General features: G+C 34.5%; 1 protein-coding gene across 1 annotated transcript; it reads right to left on the reverse strand.

Moving 5' to 3' along the window:
- Positions 1-3,259: 3,259 nt before the first annotated feature.
- Positions 3,260-21,076, reverse strand: LOC129001529 (SET domain-containing protein SmydA-8-like). The gene is made up of 9 exons (XM_054428853.1): positions 20,873-21,076; positions 11,245-11,537; positions 8,978-9,202; positions 7,650-7,793; positions 6,452-6,571; positions 5,492-5,684; positions 5,067-5,162; positions 4,679-4,755; positions 3,260-4,064 (listed from the first exon to the last, which is right to left on the reverse strand). The coding sequence occupies exons 1-9, from the start codon at positions 21,039-21,041 to the stop codon at positions 3,948-3,950; spliced, it is 1,434 nt and encodes a 477-aa protein (XP_054284828.1). The 5' UTR covers positions 21,042-21,076; the 3' UTR covers positions 3,260-3,947.
- Positions 21,077-22,910: the final 1,834 nt, after the last annotated feature.

Consider the following 22,910-nt stretch of genomic DNA (forward strand, 5'->3'; position numbering starts at 1 on the left):
TAGATGAATCCCTCAATTCCATCGGTAAGACATTTTTTACATTCACTCTAGTAGGAATCGTAGTAGGAATCGACTTAAAAATAATTTGTATCATTTGTTTGAATTGTAGCATACGAGCAAATATTAAATACTCAGTGATTGAGAATAGTGTTGATCTCTACCATGACGTCACACCTGTATGTCGGCCGCTTAGAAAGCAGCAGAATCCTTGCACAGGTCGCTATCTATCCAGCCGACCTATAAAAGACTTGTCAAAAGTGACACAAATGTCAAATAGACTGATGTAATGCATCAGATCGAATTTGATACTCTTACAAAGAAAACTCTGGCAATACGTCATATTTCTTTCACTTCTTCAAACTTTTCAAAGTTTTTTTGTTGACGGTAACCATTTGGCTTGGCTACATTGATGTTTGGTTGTTGATTTCAATGTTTTACTGTGGCCACTATTAATATTTCATTGTTACTGTTAAGGTTCCACAGTGTTCATTGCGGTGACCTTAAAAATAATTGTTATTGCGTTTTTCTGTGCTCCCTATGGCCACGGTCTATTCAATAGATTGTGTTAAATTTTAAAACTGTTGGTCCATAAACGGCAACGTTTAACCAAACCTCAAACACTTTGCATGGGTACCCTGTATATGCACATAAATTACTGTAGTGTCTTCCATAAAAGTATAATTCTATACTCTAAAACAAGCGTGTAGGGGTAAACTTTTATTTCGTCTGAGAATTTTTTAATTTTTTTTTTGAATAAGGGGTATTTGGCCATTAGAAATCGACTAGAGTTGGTCACAAATGCTGGGAAAAATCCATTTTTCCGCAGCCCTTGAAAGTACCCATGTTATCGTCAAACCCTTTTTGTAGTGGCAGTGTTAACAAAACAGCTGTTTCAGGTTACTTTTATTGACATAATTTAATTTGTTGTGTAAACAAAAATAACTGCATTGGTTAGATAAACATTTAAAACAATAGTTGTATTAAGTTAGTTTAGTAGGCACATATAGTGTTAAATGTTTTCAACGTTAATTTTTAAGATTAAAAATGAAACGCGTAAGACTTCCAGAGCGAAAATATTTACAGAATTTGCAAGGGAGAGAAGCTAGAATCAATCATCGAGGAACAAATTTTACCAATTCGTTCACAACCAAACTAGATCCAACTAGCTCTTACATCTCACCTAATGTATCAGAACCTCAGCCAAGCCATGCATCGAAGAATGAAAGTATTGAAATAATTTCAGACCGTATGGCCGGGCAATATGATGAACAACAGGCTGATCATTTTGAGCAGGATGGTCGACGAATCGCTGCTCGAGAGCTCGACGTCAGCGCAGTGAAGTCGGAAATCCCTCAAACCTTTAAAGTCGCTACATCGCCTGATTAGAGATATTTTATTGAATAAGTATTTTGCATTTGAATAAGTATTAGCGGAAAATATTCAAAAAATTTGAAATACTGTGCAATCCTTGCTGTCCTTAATGCTGAAACTGTAAAGATAAACAATAAAATTATCCAAATGCTACTTACTGGGCAATGAGAAAGTTTGCAAATGTTTCGATTCAATAATTAACTTATGTTTATAATAAATGTTTTATTAAATCCGAGCAAAGATCGGTCTCCCAGTACTCGTAAGAAACACATGGAAGGTCAAAAGGTGCTATTTGTTTCATCAGTTGCTATTAAAACAACATTTTTCCAAACGCTTAAGCTCTTGACATTATTTGGAGCAATTGATTACTTTAATTTGGTTTTAGCGAATTTCCCATATAGGGAATAAGCTATTACCGTAGTACTCATGGTAAGACCTGGACCCGGGACCGAATTTTTTTTCGTTTTGAGGTCCCTAGAGGCCAAAAACACCATCCGTTCAAATTCATATATATATGTATATTTATATATATATATATATGTGTCCGTCAGCGCGATAACTCGAGCAAAAATGATCCGATTTTGATGAAATTTGGTACAAACGTGTAAACGTACGTTTATTCGAACGAGTTCGCGATCCAGCATGATCGGACCATGGGAACGGGGGTTTACGGGGGGTTTTATGGGGTAAAAATAGGTTTTTCCCATTTTTGACCCAAAAAAACATAAAATTTAGCAATTTCTTTCCAAACCATTTTGTAGAGCTTAAAAAACAAATAATTTAGTATATTGAAGCGTTATTATGCGCCTAATGGTTACGGAGAAAATTCCAAAAAATTGTAAATTTAAAATTCCCATGTTATTCTTATGGAGAATAAGTAAACTGTTGTTGTAGTTTGCTTGTTTGTGAACATATTTTGATCAAATTTGGAAAATGTTTTTATTTCTTACTAACTATTCACATTTTACAAAAAAAAACAGTTTTACCCTCCCTGATGCAGCAAACCTAAGTACTTGTTAAACTAATTCTATTTAAATCAAGAATAAATGTTATATTTTTAAGTAGACATTTCAGTGTAAATCCAATCAGTCAAATGGAAATTCGCTTAGTCTGCAGGTTTGCTGCGGCGGGGGTATTAATTTTTGTATTCATTTTTATTACAAATACAACTTACTGTTTATGAAAATACCCCTGTTGTAGCAAACTTGCAGACTGAACGAATTTCCATTTGCCTGGTTGGATTTTCACTTAAATCTATTTATATGATATCATGTTTAACGAGTACTGTACCCAGGTTTGATGCTACAGGAAGCGCAATAAAGGGAAAAGGGAAGGGTAAAATAATTTGTTTGAGTTTGATCAAATTATCTTTATGAACAAGCAAACTACAACCCTTTACTCATTTTCCATAAGAATAACATAGGAATTTTTAATAATAAAAAAAAAAAATCCGTAACCAATTTTTCTACAAAAAATTTCAATATACTTAATTCTTTGTTTTTTTAAGTTCTTCAAAATGGTTTAGAGATAAATTGGAAAATTTTATATTTTGAGGGTCAAAAATTAGAAAAACCTATTTTTACCCCATAACATAATTTTTACCCCCCCTCATAATACCCCATTCCCAAGACCCGATCTCCTCGCTTGTTTGTGAACTCATTCAAGTTCATCCCACCATCAGGTAACTTATAAAAGTTTTATAAAAACTCCACATGAAGGCTCAACAAGTTTAAATCAGTGTAGCAGTTTTATCAGCTGATTTTAATGTTGCTTGGTAAACAATAACAAATAATTTGATGAGTCTCGTTAGAATCACAATACTTTTCTTTTAATACTTTCTTATGAAATGGAAGGTCCTATCAAAGCTCAGTGTGTGTGGAGAGGTTCTTTGAAACTAAGAATGATGTTGTTCAACGGAGTTTTTGGCCAAGATACAATAGAAATCCTCCTTTAAGTCCTACAATTAGGGCTTGGTTCTAGTTATTATAAGTTTGAATGAATAAAGGTCAGTTTCCATCCATCACAAGAAAGGGAACAGCCAACCCCGAGTTAGCGAGGAAGATGTGTGTCGTGTTCAACCAATATTTGTGAACAGTCCATGAGATGTGCGGCAGAAGAGTAGCACACTAAACCACTACCGTATACAGAATCCTGAAATTGCTTTGATTCCGTGCTTATAAACTTCAAATTTAAACTTTGCTGAAATAAATTGACTCTTTTTATGGTTTGTGATTGGTCCGAAGACTTATTTGCGTTCAAATAATTGTAAATTGAAGTTAGGTAAATTCCTTTATTATGTACCAAAACTTGAAATGATTTCCTAGACTTTGATTGTTATAAAAGTTTTGGGGTTTCTTAAAGTTGTAAAGTTTTCTATTAACACCCTGTAAATCTTCCCAGAAAACAGCCTAAATTTTTTGAACGGAGTAACGTTAGAGAAGTCCATTACAGTCATATACATCCTTGCAATAGTGAGGTCAAGGAAAGCGACAGTTTCAGTTTTCAGTTAGACGTTTTACTCTGATGTATATATACATTGCACCACAGGAATGTATCACGGAATAGACTGGTGAAACCTATGCCATTTGAGACATCTCTTCCAATCTTATTTTCAAATCTTTCTGTGCTGCTGCATCATGTCCCAAAATGAAAATTGCAGCGTTCAATACTGACTTTGCTTCATCTTTGATGTCCTGCAAACAAAATATTCATTTAAAAGCTAATATTTATTTTTCAAGCTGTATTTATTTTATTAGTTATAGCAATAAACAACGCTAACAAAATTTGATTTTGTTAATTTTTTCATTTGTGTAAAAGCCTTTGACAGGTTTTATTACAAATTGTTGACCCAGCTTTCCTTGAGTATGGTTATAGAATTATAGTTTGGCCGCTTAGAAAGCGACCTCCTCTAGCATTAGTTAGCGCGTAGGTTGCTTTCTAAGTGGCCGAACTATAGTTGATCTTATTCAGGGACATATCAGTATCACCTAATTACTTTAACACACATCTTTAACTAATTTTTCCTAAACATGCGCTATTGTATCAGCGTTATTTACATTTAATTCCTCTAATCCAATCCCATCAGTTCTTAGATGTTCAGAGTCGTGAAACTATTACTGTAGTACACTTGATCTTAATAACTGCACATTTCAAGGATAAATTTATCCTTTTAATTTCTTCCGGATTAAATTAATATCACTCCTTCTGCAGCAGGTACACGGATATGCAAAACTTTATGAGAAAATGAAGAATACAGTTGTATTAACTGTTTAATTACAGTACAACACTATTGGGTGTATTTACACACCTGGCATTGTTGATTACAGTTTTTTAATCTTCGATATTTTTCACTCAGCGCAGCATGTAGTTCCATTAGAATAAGTCCTGAAAAAGTTACTAATTATTAATATATCAAATCCAAAATTTTTAGTCAGCATTCTTAAATGTATAATTAAATCTTGTAAACCCCCAAATGAAGCATTCCAACGCCGTTGCTGACACAAAGATTTCATCTGAATCCATATCTTTACTTATTGGTCATTTCACTATTGAGCTCTTTTCAATAGCAAACCATTTTACTTTTCAAAGGGAACAGAGTAATTAATTAAGTGTCATATTCTTTGCCCACTTTTCTTCACTCAGATGCCAACTATATTAACAATAAATTAACTTAGTTAAACTTTTCTTCTCCTCACCTTTAGTGCGACATTCTCCAAGATTAAGCAGTTCTAACAAATGTAGAATGTCTCTACAGCATCTGACTTTCAGGTCCAGCAGATCTTCTGAGAGTTCTAGAAAATGTTATATGATTTTTATTCCTCTAATTTTAGACAAGCATGTACAGCTTGAGAAAGGTTTTATTTGTCAAGAGTGGGATAAGTGGATAAGTGTGATTCCTTGTCCTACACCCAATGGATCAGTTGGTGTGAACAGATATAAGCAGTAGATTGACTGATTGAATAACAATTTTAAATTCTTTCTCCAGTTGACTTAAGCTACACGATGATTAGTAGGGATGGCTTCCAAGAACTTATGTCAACCCATAAGCCATACATCGGCCAATTATCAAACTAAAAAATAAAATAACTAAGAAAATAACAAGACAAATATAAATACAAACCTGGCCAAGTGAAGGTAGGCTTGTGGCCAAGCTGCCAAACCAACCCTAGCTTCAGCTGCACTATGACTTGGCTCTGAGGAGGGAGTGAGCTGTCAGTGAGGAACTGGGCTACTGAGGGTGGTTCTGACAAGCTGAGGGTCTGTACCAAGCCACCCTGGGCGGCCTGTAACTGGGCGGCCTGCTTGGCTGATACCTGCAAGTGGATTTTAAAAATAGTAAGGTAGCAATTCATATGTATATTGTGTACACATTGATAGTTGAGATGGTTATATTTGGACGTGGACGTTGTGGCTGAGGCAAAGGAGGACGTTTAAACAGGAGGAAGAGATGGGCTGGGCATGTTCTAAGGAAAGAGGACAACGGGGTAACAGAGTTCCTAGTCTACTTTTTCCATTAATCCTATACCAGGTCTTCAAAAAGTCTGACAACGCTTTAATATTTTTCTTATTAATTAAGGCAAAACAAAGAAACTCTAGAATTACACCCTCAGTGTAGTTACTGACTTTTTGGTCATTTAAACCATATTTGTTCGATTTGGGGGGACATACTGTGGAGCCGGAAGTCTCAAAAATCATAAATGTAAGCATATAGGTTGAATTTCCTCATTTTCAAGGTCTTTGTTAGAGAAACACATAGCCGCAAATCCGCCTGTAAAAAGGACGATTCGTTTGGAAATAGCAGCCTCTCAAAGTTTGTTAACTTTTACGTACCCGAGATTAAGAGACAGAAGTAAATACTCAACCGTGTTTTGATAGTGAAAACTTAGATAACTTCACAGCTGGAGTGTAGCTTGAGCGAAATATCACTAATGGTAAATTTAATTGTTAGAAAACACATCTCAGTTCTCACACTGGACATATTACGTCCACACCACTGGTGACATCCTTAAGTAATTGCCTTTTAATAAGTAAATTCATTTAACGATATAACTATAATTTTTTTTTAAATTTATTTACCAACCTCCATAGAGCAAGAGCCACAAAACCAAGGAGAATTCGGTTTCAGAGGGTTCCCCGGGAGGAGCAGACCTCGACACTGAACATCGGTACAAGGCAGACAGGATAGCATTGAACCAAACTCCTGTTGAATCACAGTAAAATTATGTGAGAATTGAGAGAAACTTGGGATGGAGATATTTCCAGTCAGTAACAAAAACACAAAAAAGGAGAAGAAAAGTAGCCTACGTATTATAAATTGAATTTAGTACTAATATTTAAGAATTAGAATTAGAAGAACAAAATTGAATTAAGACCTTAAGGAATGCTAAATTTAAAATTTTAGTTCATATTACATACAAAAATAATTTTAACAAAATTACATTATATCAGTTAAAATAGCAATGGTATCCTAAACTAATATTTTACACTTAGTAATATTTTGATAACAAAGGACATTGATGTATTCAATTTTCAACTCTTCTCACAAACTTTAAGGGGTTACTCTGAAATAAAACCTCAAAACTTCTAGAAAAGAGAATTTACCTCAATTCTTAGATCTTTTTGCTCTCTGCAAAGTTCATACATACACTCTCATAAATGAGAATGATTAATACCAGTGTTTGATATGGTTTTCTCTTATTCTCATAACAATATGGTTACTCTATAACTATATGTTTTAAATATTAGTTTTCTACATAATACTACCATGTAATCAAAAATTATTTCATGTTGGAATACAACATTTCTGTTAAATCTGTTGTTGTTAGCTATTGTCATTTGACAATATGCTTACTTAAAGACCATTGACTATATATACCATAACGTTATGGTATGTAGTCAATGAAAGACTACTACTGTACTGTTTTCTCTGCAGTACTGGCGAAAATGCCTACTAGAAGGACTTGGACTTGGCCAAGTATTCGGCATTCCAGAGATGGGCCACTCAGCAGCTGAGACGATTTACAAAGAGCAAAAGAATAAACAGACAAAGCTTTTAGATACATTTTATGGCCTTAAACTAGACTCATAATGGTAAAATAAGGTTTATTTGTTTCAATGTATACAAACATAGCTTATAAGGACCCAAAGAAAATAACTCTCACTCTGGGGGATCCCCTGAATTCATAGCGGTTCTACTGCTTTTAAGATGACCTTATTGTATTATACAGTTTAACCATAGTATATATTAAAGTTACTGTTTAAGTATAATATTGACTCACTGTGGGGTCCAAACAGCGAGAACATCTACAAAGAAAGTGTTTTGTCTTGGCCAGGTTTATCCTGCGGATGTTTGTGCTCCACAGCAGAACACTGTAAGAAGTTGTAACTTCTTCTCCTTTGGTAATAGCCCTGGCTGCCACTACCTGCAAACATTAATGATTTCATGAAGGAAAACTGAAGTAAACATACGAGACACATATTTAGAAGTAAAAGCTTTGACTATTGAGTTACCACAATGAAAAGCGTAAACTGACACATACATTTTTAAGCAGAACCAAAACACTTTAATATTATAAGTTATAGTACAATTTTGACATGGAAAAATAATAAAACATTTGCTGTTTAAATTAATAAAAAGCTGGTACTCCAGCCCCATCTTCAAACTCTCTAAGAGTCCTCCACTTCTTCCTTGTCCTCCTTAGACACATGCTGCTGGACCTTAACGTCGCACAGATGGTTTTTACCCTTATCCAGTTCATCACTAAACTGTATGGTTTCTTCCATTTTTCTGTTAGGCGTTCTGCCATTGCTCTGAGCAAGGTCTGAAACTTTTTGCCTAGCATTCCGTCCACAGACGTGACTAGTGGGGTAAAAGAAGCATTTCTCGTTTCTGTTATTGTTAAATATTTTCTCTTCTTCTCTCTTTCTGCATTCTCCAAAACTTTTTTGTATGGGAGGTTCAAAAATTACATTCATTCTTCCAAAAATTTGTTTCATGAGTAAGTGGTGGAAGTAACTAAGATATTTTTTGTTATAAAAAAAATTAATAATAATGAATTGTAGTTCTAACAGCATTAGGGATTGTATGTTGTACCATATTTTGTTTAGACTCAAAAAGACTAGACCATAGTATAATAAATAAATTTTTGTCATAACCTTTCAAGCTGTTTCTGTGAAAATCCAATTTTTGTTATTTAATGGGTTTTATGATATGATCACAGTTGAAAAATTAAATTCTGAAAAAGTGAGAAACCACATTTAAAGATCGTAGATTAGTACCCTCATAAAAAAATTCATCAATATTATGGACTACTAACAGGTGTAGTCTATAGCTCAGTACATCTACACTCACGGTACCTACGTCCAGAGTGCTCGCCGATTCAGTTTCAGATTACTATATGCAGGTATTGTAAACCATTTTAAGTATAATAAAATTTAAAGCATTTTAAGTATAATCCGGAGGCTAAACAACTATTTTTAAACTCAAAACCCAAACTCAAAAATGTTGACACTAACAATACTTTCTCCATATACTTTGTATAGGGGAAGAAAATATTAAACACTTTATAAAAAACTAGAATATGGAATAGAAAGCCACTTCTAATACCTTCATAATTCCATTAGCGTCATAAACATGGCATGTGTTAGGACTGCACTCGTTGTTCATTATGGATGCCAGAGGGTACAGGCCTCGAAGGCTGGTTTGAGCGCCGTCCTCAAACACTCGAAGAAACTCGAAAGAGTTTGTGTCCATGACACAGCAACACTGACGCATCCACTCCTCGTCTTCTCGCTTCAACTTGCCTTTCATGTGGTGCTTCATCAAATCAACCTTTAACAGAGACAGGATTGTAAGATCACAATTTTAAGGAATACAAATACACATTTCAAATAAACGGTACTGAAAATTCCACTTAATATCTATTAATTTTTGTACGCTATATTTGTTCAAAATATTCACCTTATTTTTTTAGTAACAAATTTATGAGAAATTATCGTAAACAAAATTAAGGTTCATGGGGTAAAATTCCGGGCGATCCATTAGGTCTACCTATCAAATCTGCTTGACTTGGTTAAAAAGTTGGGGGTATTTGACTTAAATAACTAATTTTCATCAGCAATTCTGTCGTGGCTCAATTAAAAACTGTCTAACCTTGATATAACGAAAATAAACATAAATATAACATTTTCCATGATATAACGAATTCTATCTCCTAGAGCTCTCCATAACAAACAAAGGACAACATTTTTTCACCTCTATACATCTATACTTCTATATCTATACCTATACTATTATATAAAAATCTAATGGTGTCTGTCTGTATGTGTATTACTAATAGGTGCAAAAACTACTGAACTAACTGGGCTTACATTTTACAAAAATATAGTTACCATACCAAGGACCATTATAGGACTATTCACATTTCGATACTGACCGTAGACTTTTGCCCCTTTGGTTTTAAAAGTTCTTAGGTGAACATTTTAAAAGTAAATATTGATTGGTCTCCATGGCTGTGATGAGAACACTAACAATGTTTGTTTACATTTGCTTTGACATTTAAATATAAACAAGAAGAACTGCTAAACTGCATATTTCACAATTTCAGACAGCTGATACAAAGAAATAATATTTTCCATAAATATGAGGTAGGTTTATTTTGATCTAACATTTTATCATGGATTATTTATTCTAAAACTATGTCAATGAAAGCGTCATTAAAGCGTAGATAAAGCGTCTTAAGTTATTAATCTTAATCTTAAGTTAAAATAATGTTATTGATATGTTTTCATGGAAACAGTATGAAAATTACAATGTATAGATGTTTTGTATGAATTTGGAGGCTACTTTAAATAAATTCAAACTGCTTCACATGTGTTAGATTATAACTATAATTTGCACATCACATTGTTTTTTATATGTATATTTAGGTAAATTAAGTTATTGTGTTTTGCTAAACCTATGCTTAAATTAAACTAAAAAATACCATCAATAACTAAATTGTCTTTGATTTTTGTTTTCTAAAATCTGTTGTATATGTGCGGTAATACAAAATACTCTTATTTTATCTTAACATAGCTTTCAGTTCAAATTTTACTTTATTTGATAAATTTATTGTTTGTGTTTTGCCACACCACTGATTAAATTAAACCAAGGAAAATATCATAAAACTAAGCAGTACACAGTGTTCTTTTGTTTCTAAAATAAATGAAATATCTGTTACTATGTTTTCCTAATGGTAAGTGTGAAAATGTAAAGGCAATGGACGATGGAAATGATTAAAAGAACTGGTTTGTATATTAAGTTGTTTGTTGATATTTTTGTATAGTAGAATCAGAGATGCAATGAAACATATTCTGTATTTGCTATTACATTTTTTAGTCCTTGATGCTTTGATAATCATATTAGTTTTGTCTGCTGTCTTTAATGCTAAATTATTTGTTTGAAATTTTTTATAGTACCTATGGATATAGTTTCTTTAATATTTCAAAATACTGTATTGATAAGGCACAGCAATATTTCTAAAGTTTATAACAGCTGACTTAGTTTTGCTAATGATTTATTGTGAGTGAAAAAACTGAAGATGAAAGGATTTGCGATTTAATATAAAGAAGAGTTTAATATAAAGATATTTAAATTTAATAATTAGTATTTTCGCAACTTCAAAATTGAAATTTAAAATGTCAATAATAAGTTAAAAGATGTGTAATTAAGGGAGATAATTTAATAATAAAACTTTAGATATATTGGCAAAAAGTCAAAGTAACTGTCCTTTCCCTACACCTAGGTCAAATAACCAGGTTTACACAACGTATAGTGTAAGAAGTAATTGAATACTTACTTATCAGTTGGGTATAAAAATATGGAAACCTAACCTCAACACCATGGATCTTCCCAGTATTTCCTTGAAGACACTGAACAACTTCCCTGTCCTCTGGAGTTAGGAATAGGCATCTTAAGGGAGTCACAATCCCTACAAGATCTAGACGCCAACAGCCAGTAGGAAGGTCTATGTTGGAACTGGCTAGGCGACACTCCTCTATGTGAAGAGGAGATGCAGCACAGATGGGGCTGCAGACAGGCAGGGGACATCCAGCGGGGCAAGCGGCGACACGCCCCCGCCTTCCACAGGAACTGCACATGGGCTCATCTGGCTTGGCTCTGGGACCTGAATAACACTGATAGTTAGAAAGGCAGCGATTCTTTGCGTTGTTAGTTTTCATTTATCATGACCTTCGAAATGAGGGGTCACTCGATGGGCTTAGCATTCAAAATTTTGAGTTTCCTCCGAAATCCCCAATAGGTTTGCGAACCAAGTAGCAATCAGGCTCAAAAAGTACTTTATAAAGTAGTTTTTTTTTGTTTTTTTTTGGGGGGGGGGGTTGTATTGTAACGTCCGCAATAATAAACCTTTGAGCAAAATTAACTCACCATCACCAACAATGAAATTCAAACAAAGGACGCCATAAAGGTGTGCAGAGTTTAGTTTTTCTACTGTGAGCCGTACAAAATTTTCAGGAGGTCACAGACTTGGAAAGCTGTAAGTTAAATTTCACTTCTGAGAATTTCAATTGACTGCCATTTTTTACTGGGTTGAGATAGAGACTCCTAGTTTGCGTTGATGGGTTTCTTTTATCAGGATCTTCAAAATGAGGGGTCTTACCGTTTGAAATTTTTGAGCTTCCCCTGAAATCCCCCATCTTGGAGATGTACACGAAGCAGCGCTTATGCCCAAAAAGTACTTCATAACATGCCATAAAGGTGTGCAGAGTTTAGTTTTTCTAGTGTGAGCCGTAAAAAATTGAAAGGGGGTCTCCAGACTTTTTATTAACCCTGTATATAAATTCATCCAAGTGGCTAATCCTAACCAACTAGTTATCTCGATCTGTGTCCTACTGACCTGCTACATAAATTTTAATCAAAAAATTCACTGAGTTTGATAAATCTATCTAAAGTCTGATGATTTTTGGCCATTAGTTTTTGCCAATTGTTGTACAATGCATTCCACTGTTGTAGTTTGCGATTAACATAAAGCTAAAACAATAATTACAGTTTCTAACTTACCAATGCATGAAACTCAAAAATACCCATTGAATTAATTAAAATGAATCTCACACTTTAACTACTAACAATTGATTAACTTAATATTGTAGGGGGGAAATCATTATGGTGCTTTCCAATAATGATGGGTACTGTTTGTATTTGTATTGTAAAATTCTGATAAAAAACTGTATCAAAAAGATTCTCACTTTTACAAATTAAACCTCTATGTGTGAGATGCTAAGTCTCCTGGTGCAACCTCATTGACCTTTCCATTTCCTGGCAAATTTTGTGCCAAATCCAACCAACTGGCTTTAACTTTTTGGCACCTACCTATCAACACGACCATCAAGAGCGCCTTAAACTTGGCTGTCTGCTCAATTGCTTAGTCTTCTAGTGGATATGGGGCGTTTAAACTGAACAATCATAAGACAATTAACACTTTATAACAGATGGCAGCGTCAGTAAAATATTGCTCTTTCAAGTTAGAAATTTTTCACACCAGTGAGGTTGTATTAGCCTACCAAAGTCATGATTTAATTTTAGGCTAACACTTAAAATTATTTGTAACGCTTGGGACAAACATAACCCTTCAAATATTATCATCTCTTAATGTATAGGGATTTTTAGAGTCGTATAAACATCAGAAAAATTATACATGTTTAGTAGTAAATCTACTGGATAGTATAGGCTACTGCTACTGCAATTAAGTGGATGAAAATTAAATTTATGGAATATTTTTTAGGTAAACTTTTTATGTTAGAGTATTTCCCTCAATCACAAAGTAGGTTTGCAACCTAAAATATATTTCCCTGATGCAATCAGTTAAGTGGTGGCCTATACCAAACCTACCGCTAATGATGAAAAGCTTTTTCATTGGTGTAGTTTGTCAAAGTTGTGGCCTAACCACAAGAGTAAGCTTCCTATGAGTCGGTGCGACAATATTTGCCTCTTAAAGATGACTTAAGTGGTTAATAACCTATTGTAATAGCTCATTGTTTTAAGAACAAAGTATAGTCATTCAGAAGGTATGATAATAAATTTAATTTACAGAAGGTGGTGTTATCCGCACTTAGAATGAACAAAACTCAGCTCCAGATTCAAAAACTAAATGTATTAGCCAAAATGAACTCACAATCCTCAGATGTTTCACAAATATTTCCAGCTAAGTATGCAAATCAAGAGGAAAATACTCTTAAACAAAGGTGGTTGTCCGAACTGTTAAAACAAATCAATGAAGCATTTTTTTCTTCACTTTCAAACAGTACAATTCTTCAACGATCACACTCCCCAGCAGCGCATGCCGTCTTCAGCACGTGCTCGGCCTCCTTCACCCCTACTTTGGCCGCGTGTTTGATCAACTCATGCGCCTCCCCCTTGCGCTCCAGCCGATGGAACCCCTGGATATGCGCCACCCCTAGGTTGTAGCTAGCATGGCCGTGACCCTGCTTAGCGGCCTCCTTGAACCAATAGAACGCCGTCGTCTTGTTTCTCATAACTCCTCTTCCAGTGTAGTATCGCTGACCTAGGATGTGCTGCGCGTCCTGGTCCCCCATGGTCGCGTAGAACCTCAGCGCCTGGACGTGCACGTACTCGTACTCGTAGATCACGTAGCCCATCAGGCCTACGAGGAGAATCATCATCGCCAGTTGGAGGTTGGTGAAGGTCACTTCGTCCTCGAGGTACTTCTTCTGGACCGGCTTGGCGTGCACGGGCTCTTCAGACTCTGATTCGGAGGACATTTTCAACGTAAGTTCACAAGATCGATAGACTCAACAAAATAATTGTGGATGTTTGTTTTTATAAATCAGATGGTTAATTATTGTGGTGTTAATTTAATCACAGGTTAAGAACAATGTTTCAGTCATCTGCAGATAGACATTTACGTCGTTGATTAAATAGTTTGATATTGTGATGAGGTTACAGAATGTAATTACACAATGTGAAAGCATTGAATACCCATGCATATAAACATTACGTATTGGTAAAGGTATATCATATTTTATAATTTATATGTTATACCTCATATTGCACGTCGAGTACATAGTCATTACTGGTTTGTTTTTATGATATTTACGTTTTATTAAAGAGGTATTATGGTGCAAACCTTTAGAAATCACACAATTTGGTTATAAATCCATATAGTTACAGCCAAACAGCCGATCAAGGAAGAATGGTGTATGCCATCTACTGTATATATGGTGTATAATACTGTAAAAGAATTGATAAACTACATTAAACAGGAATATTTTTTTATACGATATTTAAATTTTTAAATTTCTACTGTATCCTATAATAGTCCTTAATAAAACTTTTTCCCAAAACATTCTTAACTTTCTAATATTTCCCCTATTGTATTAAAAATTCCAAAAAATGCTGTACAAATACTCAGAATGTCGAAGGAAAATTGTCAATATTAATATTGTAGGGAGACGGGTCTGTAGAGCTAGAAGGTAGGCCGACTCAAATCAATCCTAAAATAACGCAAATAACTAGCACTTGTAAATTCTCTCAATAAAAATAGCAGAGAATAAGCACATGTGACACTACAGTATAAAAACAATCAACATTTTCAATCATATTCATGTGCACTATTTGCAGCCAAGTTGGAAATATCTTTCCTATTCCAGCTCGAGCCATTGTTAAGATGAGTTTAATCAAGTTTAATGGTCTGCCGATTTCTTGGGAGGCTTTTTGGCAAAGGGCGGCCGCAGGTCTGATTTAAGGGCCAGAAACAGGGAACAAACGACGTTGCCCTCGATAGTCAAACATCAGCTGTTCACTGCCATTTACATCTTACAACCGACGTTGGCATTGTATTAGGCGTCACTTGGCATTCCACTTACATGCCAAATTAGAGTTGAACCGCACGATTAGCAAGATGGACACACTAGATAAATCTAGTCTTTGGCCTTGACAAAAGTTTATGTTGGGTTTGATGCAGTCTTGTTGAGTTACCACTTTAAGTGATAAACTGTGTAAATCTGTTGCTGTTTTTATATTTATTGATCTGAGTTTTAGTTTCAAAGTAGTAGCGTGGCTAGTAGCGTGGTCTTTAGCTCGTTGAAGCTTCGTCCATAAGAGCCTGGGTTAAATAGATGAACTCACCATAATAGCTTTGGCTATTGCTAGAAGGACCATTGATATCGTAATCCTGTAGCCAGTTAAAATACCCCCACCGCAGCAAACCTGCAGACTAAAAGAATTTCAACTTGTCTGATTAAATTTTTACTCAAATATTTCCATAAATAACACATATTTATTCCCAATTTGAATACAGTAACATTAGATTTAACGAGTGCATAGGTTTGCTGCTACGGGAAAGGTAAAAAGTGTTTTTAAGAAAGGTCAATAGTATAGGATGAAGTAAATAAATTTGCCAAATTTTATCAATATACATCCATAAACAAGTAAACTACAACAGTTTTCATTTTCTCCATAAGAATAACATAGGCATTTTTTATTACACTATTTTTTTATTTTCTCCGTGACCGTTAGGCATACAACAATGCTTCAATATACTACATTATTTCTATTTTAACCTCTTCAAAACGGTTCCAAAAGAAATTGCAAAATTTATTGTTTTTAGGGTCAAAAATGGGAAAACAACATTTTTACTCCATAAACCCCCGTTCCCATGGTCCGATTATGCTGGTTCATGAACTCGGTCGAATAGTGGGTTTTCTAGTTTTTCGGCCTCAAACCATAACATTTCCCAATTTCTCTCTAAACCGTTTTGTTGAGCTTGAAAACCAAATAATTTAGTATACCTATTTAAGTATTTGTGTACGGTTATTAGTTTCGGAGAAAATTAGATATAATTTTAAATTGCTATGTTTCTTATGGAAAATAAGTAAATTGACGCAGTTTACAGATTTATAGATTTTTATTTTGATCAAACTTGGCAAATTTATTTATTTTTTACTAAGCTATTAACATTTTAGTAAAAAAACACACTTTATTACCTTCCCGGTAGCGACCAACCTAAGTACTCGTTAAACCCAATGTTATTTAAATAGTGACTAAATCTGACATGTTTAAGGAAATATTATAGTGACAATCCAATCAGGCAAATAGAAATTTACTGCAGATTTGCTGAAGCGGAGGTATTTCTTTTTCATCACTCCGTAACGAAAGTAACTACTTTCGATAACAGCTGACATCAATGAAAGTAGTCGTTTCCCAAGCTCTAATTTAGGGCGAGGGAAAATCGATCAGCTGATTTTCCCTCGCTCTAAATTTACTTTCCCTCGCTCTCAATTAGTTATCTATTTATTCACTACGCGCGCTAGTGTTTTGTTATGGTTTAATTTAATGATTTGAATCAGCTGTAGGCCTATGTATTGTTCAAAGTTGTTTTATTCTTTTATTTTGATATTTAAACAAAATGTATTGAGAAATATACGTAGGTTTCCTTTTAGAAAATGTTATTTCATTTTTTTATGTCAATCAAATTACAGTAATTGAGAAATAAAATAGTTGTAATATTACTGAGGTCTGCTATTCTGTGTTTGTGTATTTTTGCGTCGTGATGAAAAGTATCGTTCATAACTCGTACCGAAAGTTATTATCCGGCACTTGCTCCATTATTCCCGTCCTCGGCTTCGCCTCGTACGTGAAAATAGCTCTCACATACTCGGCTTCGCCTCGCACGTGAAATTGATGTTCCCTGTGTTCGGCTTCGCCACACACAAAAACTTGAGCGCGCGACGGAAAATGTCACTTTCGGTCCTAGTAATGAAATATACTATTTCTTATGAACCATGTTTTATTTTAATGGCTATGCAGTTAATTTACAAAGATGTAAAGTCTAACTTGCTCACGAGTTATATAAAAACGTCTTTGTCTAGCAGCTCAGAATACACCATAAACTGAATGTAAACCAATTTCTAAAAATAATATAATTTTAAGGCAAGGAGAGCTCTCACAACTTAAAGTCATCTATATATTTAATACGCGACTTGAAACTTTGTGAACAATACGGCTTTTTTGTTTTAAGATTTAACCCCACATATTATATACCAAAATGTTCGTCTAGGTGTGTAGATGTGCAAACTGGCTTTAGATTTTCAAAATATGTCTTTTTAAGGGCGTGGGCTGCCCTCAAAGTTCCTTCCATAACGATAACATTGTGATTGATTTGAATGTTATTATATTCTGAAACAGATGTCAATACATCAGTTTAAACAAAAATTAAATCCCAGCTGTTTTGTTTGGTTTTGAAATGTAAACAGTTTGCATGTTTTTAAAAATAATTAGAAACCCGGCAAAGAAATGTTACCTATAGGACACTACGTTAGAAAAGTTTTACATTATATTTTCGTTGAAACATGTCAAGGACCCGACGACAAAGAAATATTGCCGGTCGGACACGGTGAGTCAACATAGGGCAAGCAATGCAAAACGTAAGGAGCCCAGACGAGGAGCTGGAACAGTTAGTGGCAACGTGTACTTACAAAATTACACTGACAAATACTAGAATTCAGCAGCATTCACTTGGCGAGATGGCATTAAAATGTCAGAAATGTGGTGCGCTACATTTTAAAGAAGAACAAAGAGGACGAGGTGAAGGATTTTATTCTGCTGCCATAAAAGAAAAGTGAATCTATCACTAACAAAGAAATCTATTACAACCAGATCATTTGAGCAGAAACTACAAAGAGAACATTAGATCGTACAACTCTCTGCTCGCAATGGTCAGCACTCGAGCTAAAATTGAAGAACATAACGGTGGAGGGCCTTTCATGTATAAGGTGCACATTTTATCACTCAATTGACACCTTTTAACCGTCAGAAGGGGAGCATCCCACATATACCCAAATTTATATCTACGGACGTCAAATCCGCTGTTCAAGGAAGAATGCTAAACAAAGCTAATGGTTCTTGCAGCACTGGACTCATGCACATTTTGACTCAACATTCGGTTGATTTTAATCCATACGCGCACATTTTCAGCATGATTAGTTCCGTCCTGCAAAATATTCCTAATGCACAGCAAAAGAACTTAGAATGCATATAGCCAACGATCGAGCTCAAGACCAACAATACAACGACGTAACTTCTATCGACGTTGCTATAATATCCTAATTTATTACTTATTCGTGCGAATTCGCACGGGTTCACCTAGTACACTATATCCCCATACTTGAAAACTTGATGATTTGCGTTGTTTGCTATTGCACCTTCTTGGGCCATTATGTATCCATGATCATAGACAACAAGAATTAAATATAGACCATCAGCTGTGCTGCGGTTACCATAGGTTCTAGCGCACACCGCTGGGAGCGCCATGTAGTTACGTACGCGCTACGTAACTAAACGGCGCTCCCAGCGGAATGCACCAGAACTTATGGTATAGGTCGACCACTTAGAAAAGAACCCGCGCGCTAATGTTAATAGCATTAGCGCGCGGGTTCTTTTCTAAGTGGCCGACCTATAACCATGGTAACCATAGCACAGCTGACAGTCTATAGTTCATTCTTTTTGTCTATGCCATGATGCAATGCATTTTATCAATCAAATATTTTGTTCAATTTTCATACAACTTTTGATTTCTTATACAGTAGTCACTGCAATAGCATACTAAAACTAATATGCAATCAAGTCACAATTAATTCTCATTCCTGTTAATAAGCTATTTGTAAGCTCAAATGGTATCGGCTTCGTAGCCTACTGTCTTGCAGGGTATGTTTTATCCTATGGTTTTATGTAAATCGCAAAATTATACGCAGGCTATTTCTTTAACAACTGTGTTAGTGTAGGTAGTCTAAACAAAACAGCTGACAGAAAGCATTATTAAAAACTGATGTAGTTAGTTTGTGTATGTATACCCTAATTTAAGGGGGACATTTACCATTTTACATATCTTCAATGTAAATAAATTATCGCTAAATAAATAATGCTAATGTTTGTTGTAACACGGAAGGCAATTAGGTGATGTTTAGTTTAAACTGTTTACCATGAAACTAAGCATGTTGCCAAATGTAAATGAAGTATATTTGTAAGCAAGCAAGTTGAATCATTTAACCTACTCTACCTTTCACGACGAGATCATTTTGATAGACAGTATTCTGTGTAGTGTAGTAAAAAACATTTTTGTAACTACCAAACGTATAAATACTGCAATATATCCCTTTAATGGTTTGGATGTATTTAATTAAAATGGTGGATAAAAAAATATTTTAGTGTGAATAAACAAAAGATTTTCCTTTTTGTACAAGCTTTTCTACACAAAACAAACGTAAACTAGGTCAGTATCGTCGATTTGAAATAATTTGTTTGTATCCAAAAATGGTTTAGGGTGGAAGATGCAAACATTTTTAACAACAATTAATTAGAATAATAGTATAAAAATCTATTATATTATTAAAGTGATACAATCAAATTTTATGTAAACGGTTAAGGCCATTTGCCAAATAAAAATATAGGCATATGTCACATCAAAATGAAGCTTAGAATGTGTAGATTTGACGAAAAGTATTGATATGGACGAATTTCCTAAGGGCTCTGCCCCACAGGCTGATTTCCAAAGGGCTACGCCCGGCATGCTTCCAAAGTTTAATTTAATTTAGTTAATGACACAGCTGGTCAGTACAATGAACTGGTGTTTGTTTATTTACTCGAAAAAGATGTTTGTGATGCTTTATGTAGATTTAGGAGGGTTATGTTTGGTTTTAAAGAAAGGTTGTATACGTTTTCTATAGTATTGCTCAAAGTTTCATTTTGTAATTTATATAGTAAGCTACATGTAAAGAGGCTTGACTAAAGTTGAAGAATTATGGTAAAACATGTCATTCGTGAAGCATCAATATGAAGAAATTGATGCTGTTGCTACACTAAGGTATGTTGTCATATTCTTATGGATCTATTAACATAATAAGTAGGAGTTTGAAAGTAAGTAGGTTTACACGTTTAAATCAGTTTATATTTTCAAACTAAATCATAGACTTGCCGTATTTTAAAACACACATCAGAATTACTTTAATAGCTCTCTACAGTCACATTTTCTTCCCGTTGCAAAGCACGGGTATAGCAGCTTGTAAATAATAATATAAACTCAGGAACGGCATGTCGTATTTACTGAGGGAAAATAAATGTTATTATTCTGAAACAAGCGTATTTTTTTATTTAAAAACCATTCTGAGCTAATGATATAATACCTTAGCAATCCTATTGTACACAGAGTTTATAGTAATTTCAATTGGATTTATCAATAGACTACATAATTATTTTCAAACATGTTACCTTATGATAAAACATTACTTTAACACCATTTATTTTAAAATGTACTCTTGAAGTTTTGCAATTATTCAACTCCAAGTAGTATTCTGTACGTTTTTTCAACAAACCAACAAAATAATTTAAGATATGAAAACCTATTCAGCACTAATGCTGTGATTCATAAACAATTAAGAAAATAGCTCCTACTCAAATCCAAGGCAATAGAAGAAAGTAGGTACTTACCCCAGACTACCGGCCTGTCATGGAACACTAGGTTTCCAGGTTTCAAGTCCCGGGTGGCGAAGACCCCCCGGCCACCGATGTTGGAGGGTTGGATGGTCCAGGAGTCCTCGTCTACGCCAAGTGTTCGACTCAGGTAGGCTCGGAGGGTAGCCTCTGTTCGGCCACACATTCTCACAACTTACTGACCACTAATCTATGCGCGCCGATCCACCCTGGCGCATGCGCAATTCAGACCACAACACATGACAACTATTGCTTTAGATGTCGTACTGTGCTCTAAAACTATAATCATTAAGTTCTACACGGTATATATAAGCAATACAAAATTGTTTTGAAAATAACTCAGTCAATTAAAATAATATCCGGTTCGAAGGACCAAATTCTTTACTTATTAAGTTATCGTTTCGTTTTTATTATTTTGTGCGTTTCAACGTCAGCTGATATTTTAGTTTGAAAGGGAATGGTCTGGAATAAGCCAAGTTTTTTTGGAAAATATATACTTTGGTTTGATAATAATCTATCTTGAAGAATCAACATAATAAGTTTTGGATACAGAAGTAGTCATCCTCTATAGACTTGCTGAATGCAATCTTTTTTACAAAAAAGGACATAGTTGATTGAACAGCTTAACGAGTGCGTTACAGTCTAAAATTCTGTATCGCCCTTAGGTTTTGTTTCTGTAGTTAATGTGATAAATGATGCTATGGTTTACAATACGCATTTTTCAGCTCGGCTTGGTCAAAAAGTCCCACAGAAATGTTAATTTTTGTCAGCGCAGTTTGCCGGTGAGCCAATTGAACTAACTTTGTTTTTATTATAAAACTGGCCACAACCATTGATGAAACATATCCAACCATTGACCTTTCGATGCTATAGCGGACATCATATCTATATCGGAACAGCTGCAGCTAATTTATTGACTAAAAAAGGACATAGGTGAACGAGGCCACTCACCGTTTCCTAAGGTATACAATAAATGCTATTACGCCCTTAGATTTTGTTTCTGTGACATTTTATGCCATTGCTTTGGTGAACGATATCTTTCTTTCAGTTTGGCTTGGTTAATTGTATAAAGTGTTAGCAATACTTCAAACAGGGTTATTATTTACCCAGTCATCAATACATATGTGTTCGTTACTTAGTAATATATTCTACTAGCAGAGTACCCGCCCTTCGTATGGGGTTGGAATATAAGTATAAAATGCTTATTGCAGTTATACTCAAGCTTTGTGTTTGCAATAAGGGAGGACACAATTTGATAAAATTTGCTTTTTTAAATTTACAGTATTCTATAGTGTTACACATCTACCATAGCACAATACAATACCATAGCCATAAACAATCCTACTTTGACAGTTCTCATTGCGAATCACCGTTTTTTTGTTGCTGCTTAGTTCAAATTAGCTGTTTTCATAAATGAAAAAAAAAATATAGTGCTGCACCCTGTCGGTAAATCTTATAACTTTTAAATGCTTTTCCATATCATAGAACCAAATTTTTTAGTTGAAACAGCTGACTAAATTATTTAATTCCCTTTAAATATGAATACTCATAAGGTTAACATGGGGAATTACAGAGCCACTGGGGTGGAGCCCGAAAGGACTTTTGAGATAAGAATATGCCTATATGTTAATCGGGAAGGTAAGCTATCATCATGCCAAAGATCAGCCCAATCCGTCCAGTGGTTTATGCGTGATTGAACTTCAAACACACAAACAAACAAACAAACAAACACACAAACTTTCACATTTATAATATTAGTAAGATAAGATTAATATTAAAAATAGTAGATGTTATAAAAAAAAATATAGAAGAAGGGAACAAAAAAAATAAATAACTGAATATGTGAGATGTTTAAAGATGTTGACCAGCAAAACAACAAGACACAATAGGGAGTAAACTTATGCAAAAAAGGAAAAAAACAAACAAGAAGACTATTTAGTTTTCTTTATACAATGAATTTACTTCGTGATATTGTCGTTGATTTTTTCGACGTCTGATTTTGTATAAAAAATTAGGCTATGCCTATAAAATAATA

Source organism: Macrosteles quadrilineatus, unplaced genomic scaffold (assembly GCF_028750875.1).
Source record: "Macrosteles quadrilineatus isolate MER2022 unplaced genomic scaffold, UCM_ALF_1.0 Scaffold_8__2_contigs__length_117827958, whole genome shotgun sequence".
In the NCBI taxonomy this organism is placed as follows: domain Eukaryota; kingdom Metazoa; phylum Arthropoda; class Insecta; order Hemiptera; family Cicadellidae; genus Macrosteles; species Macrosteles quadrilineatus.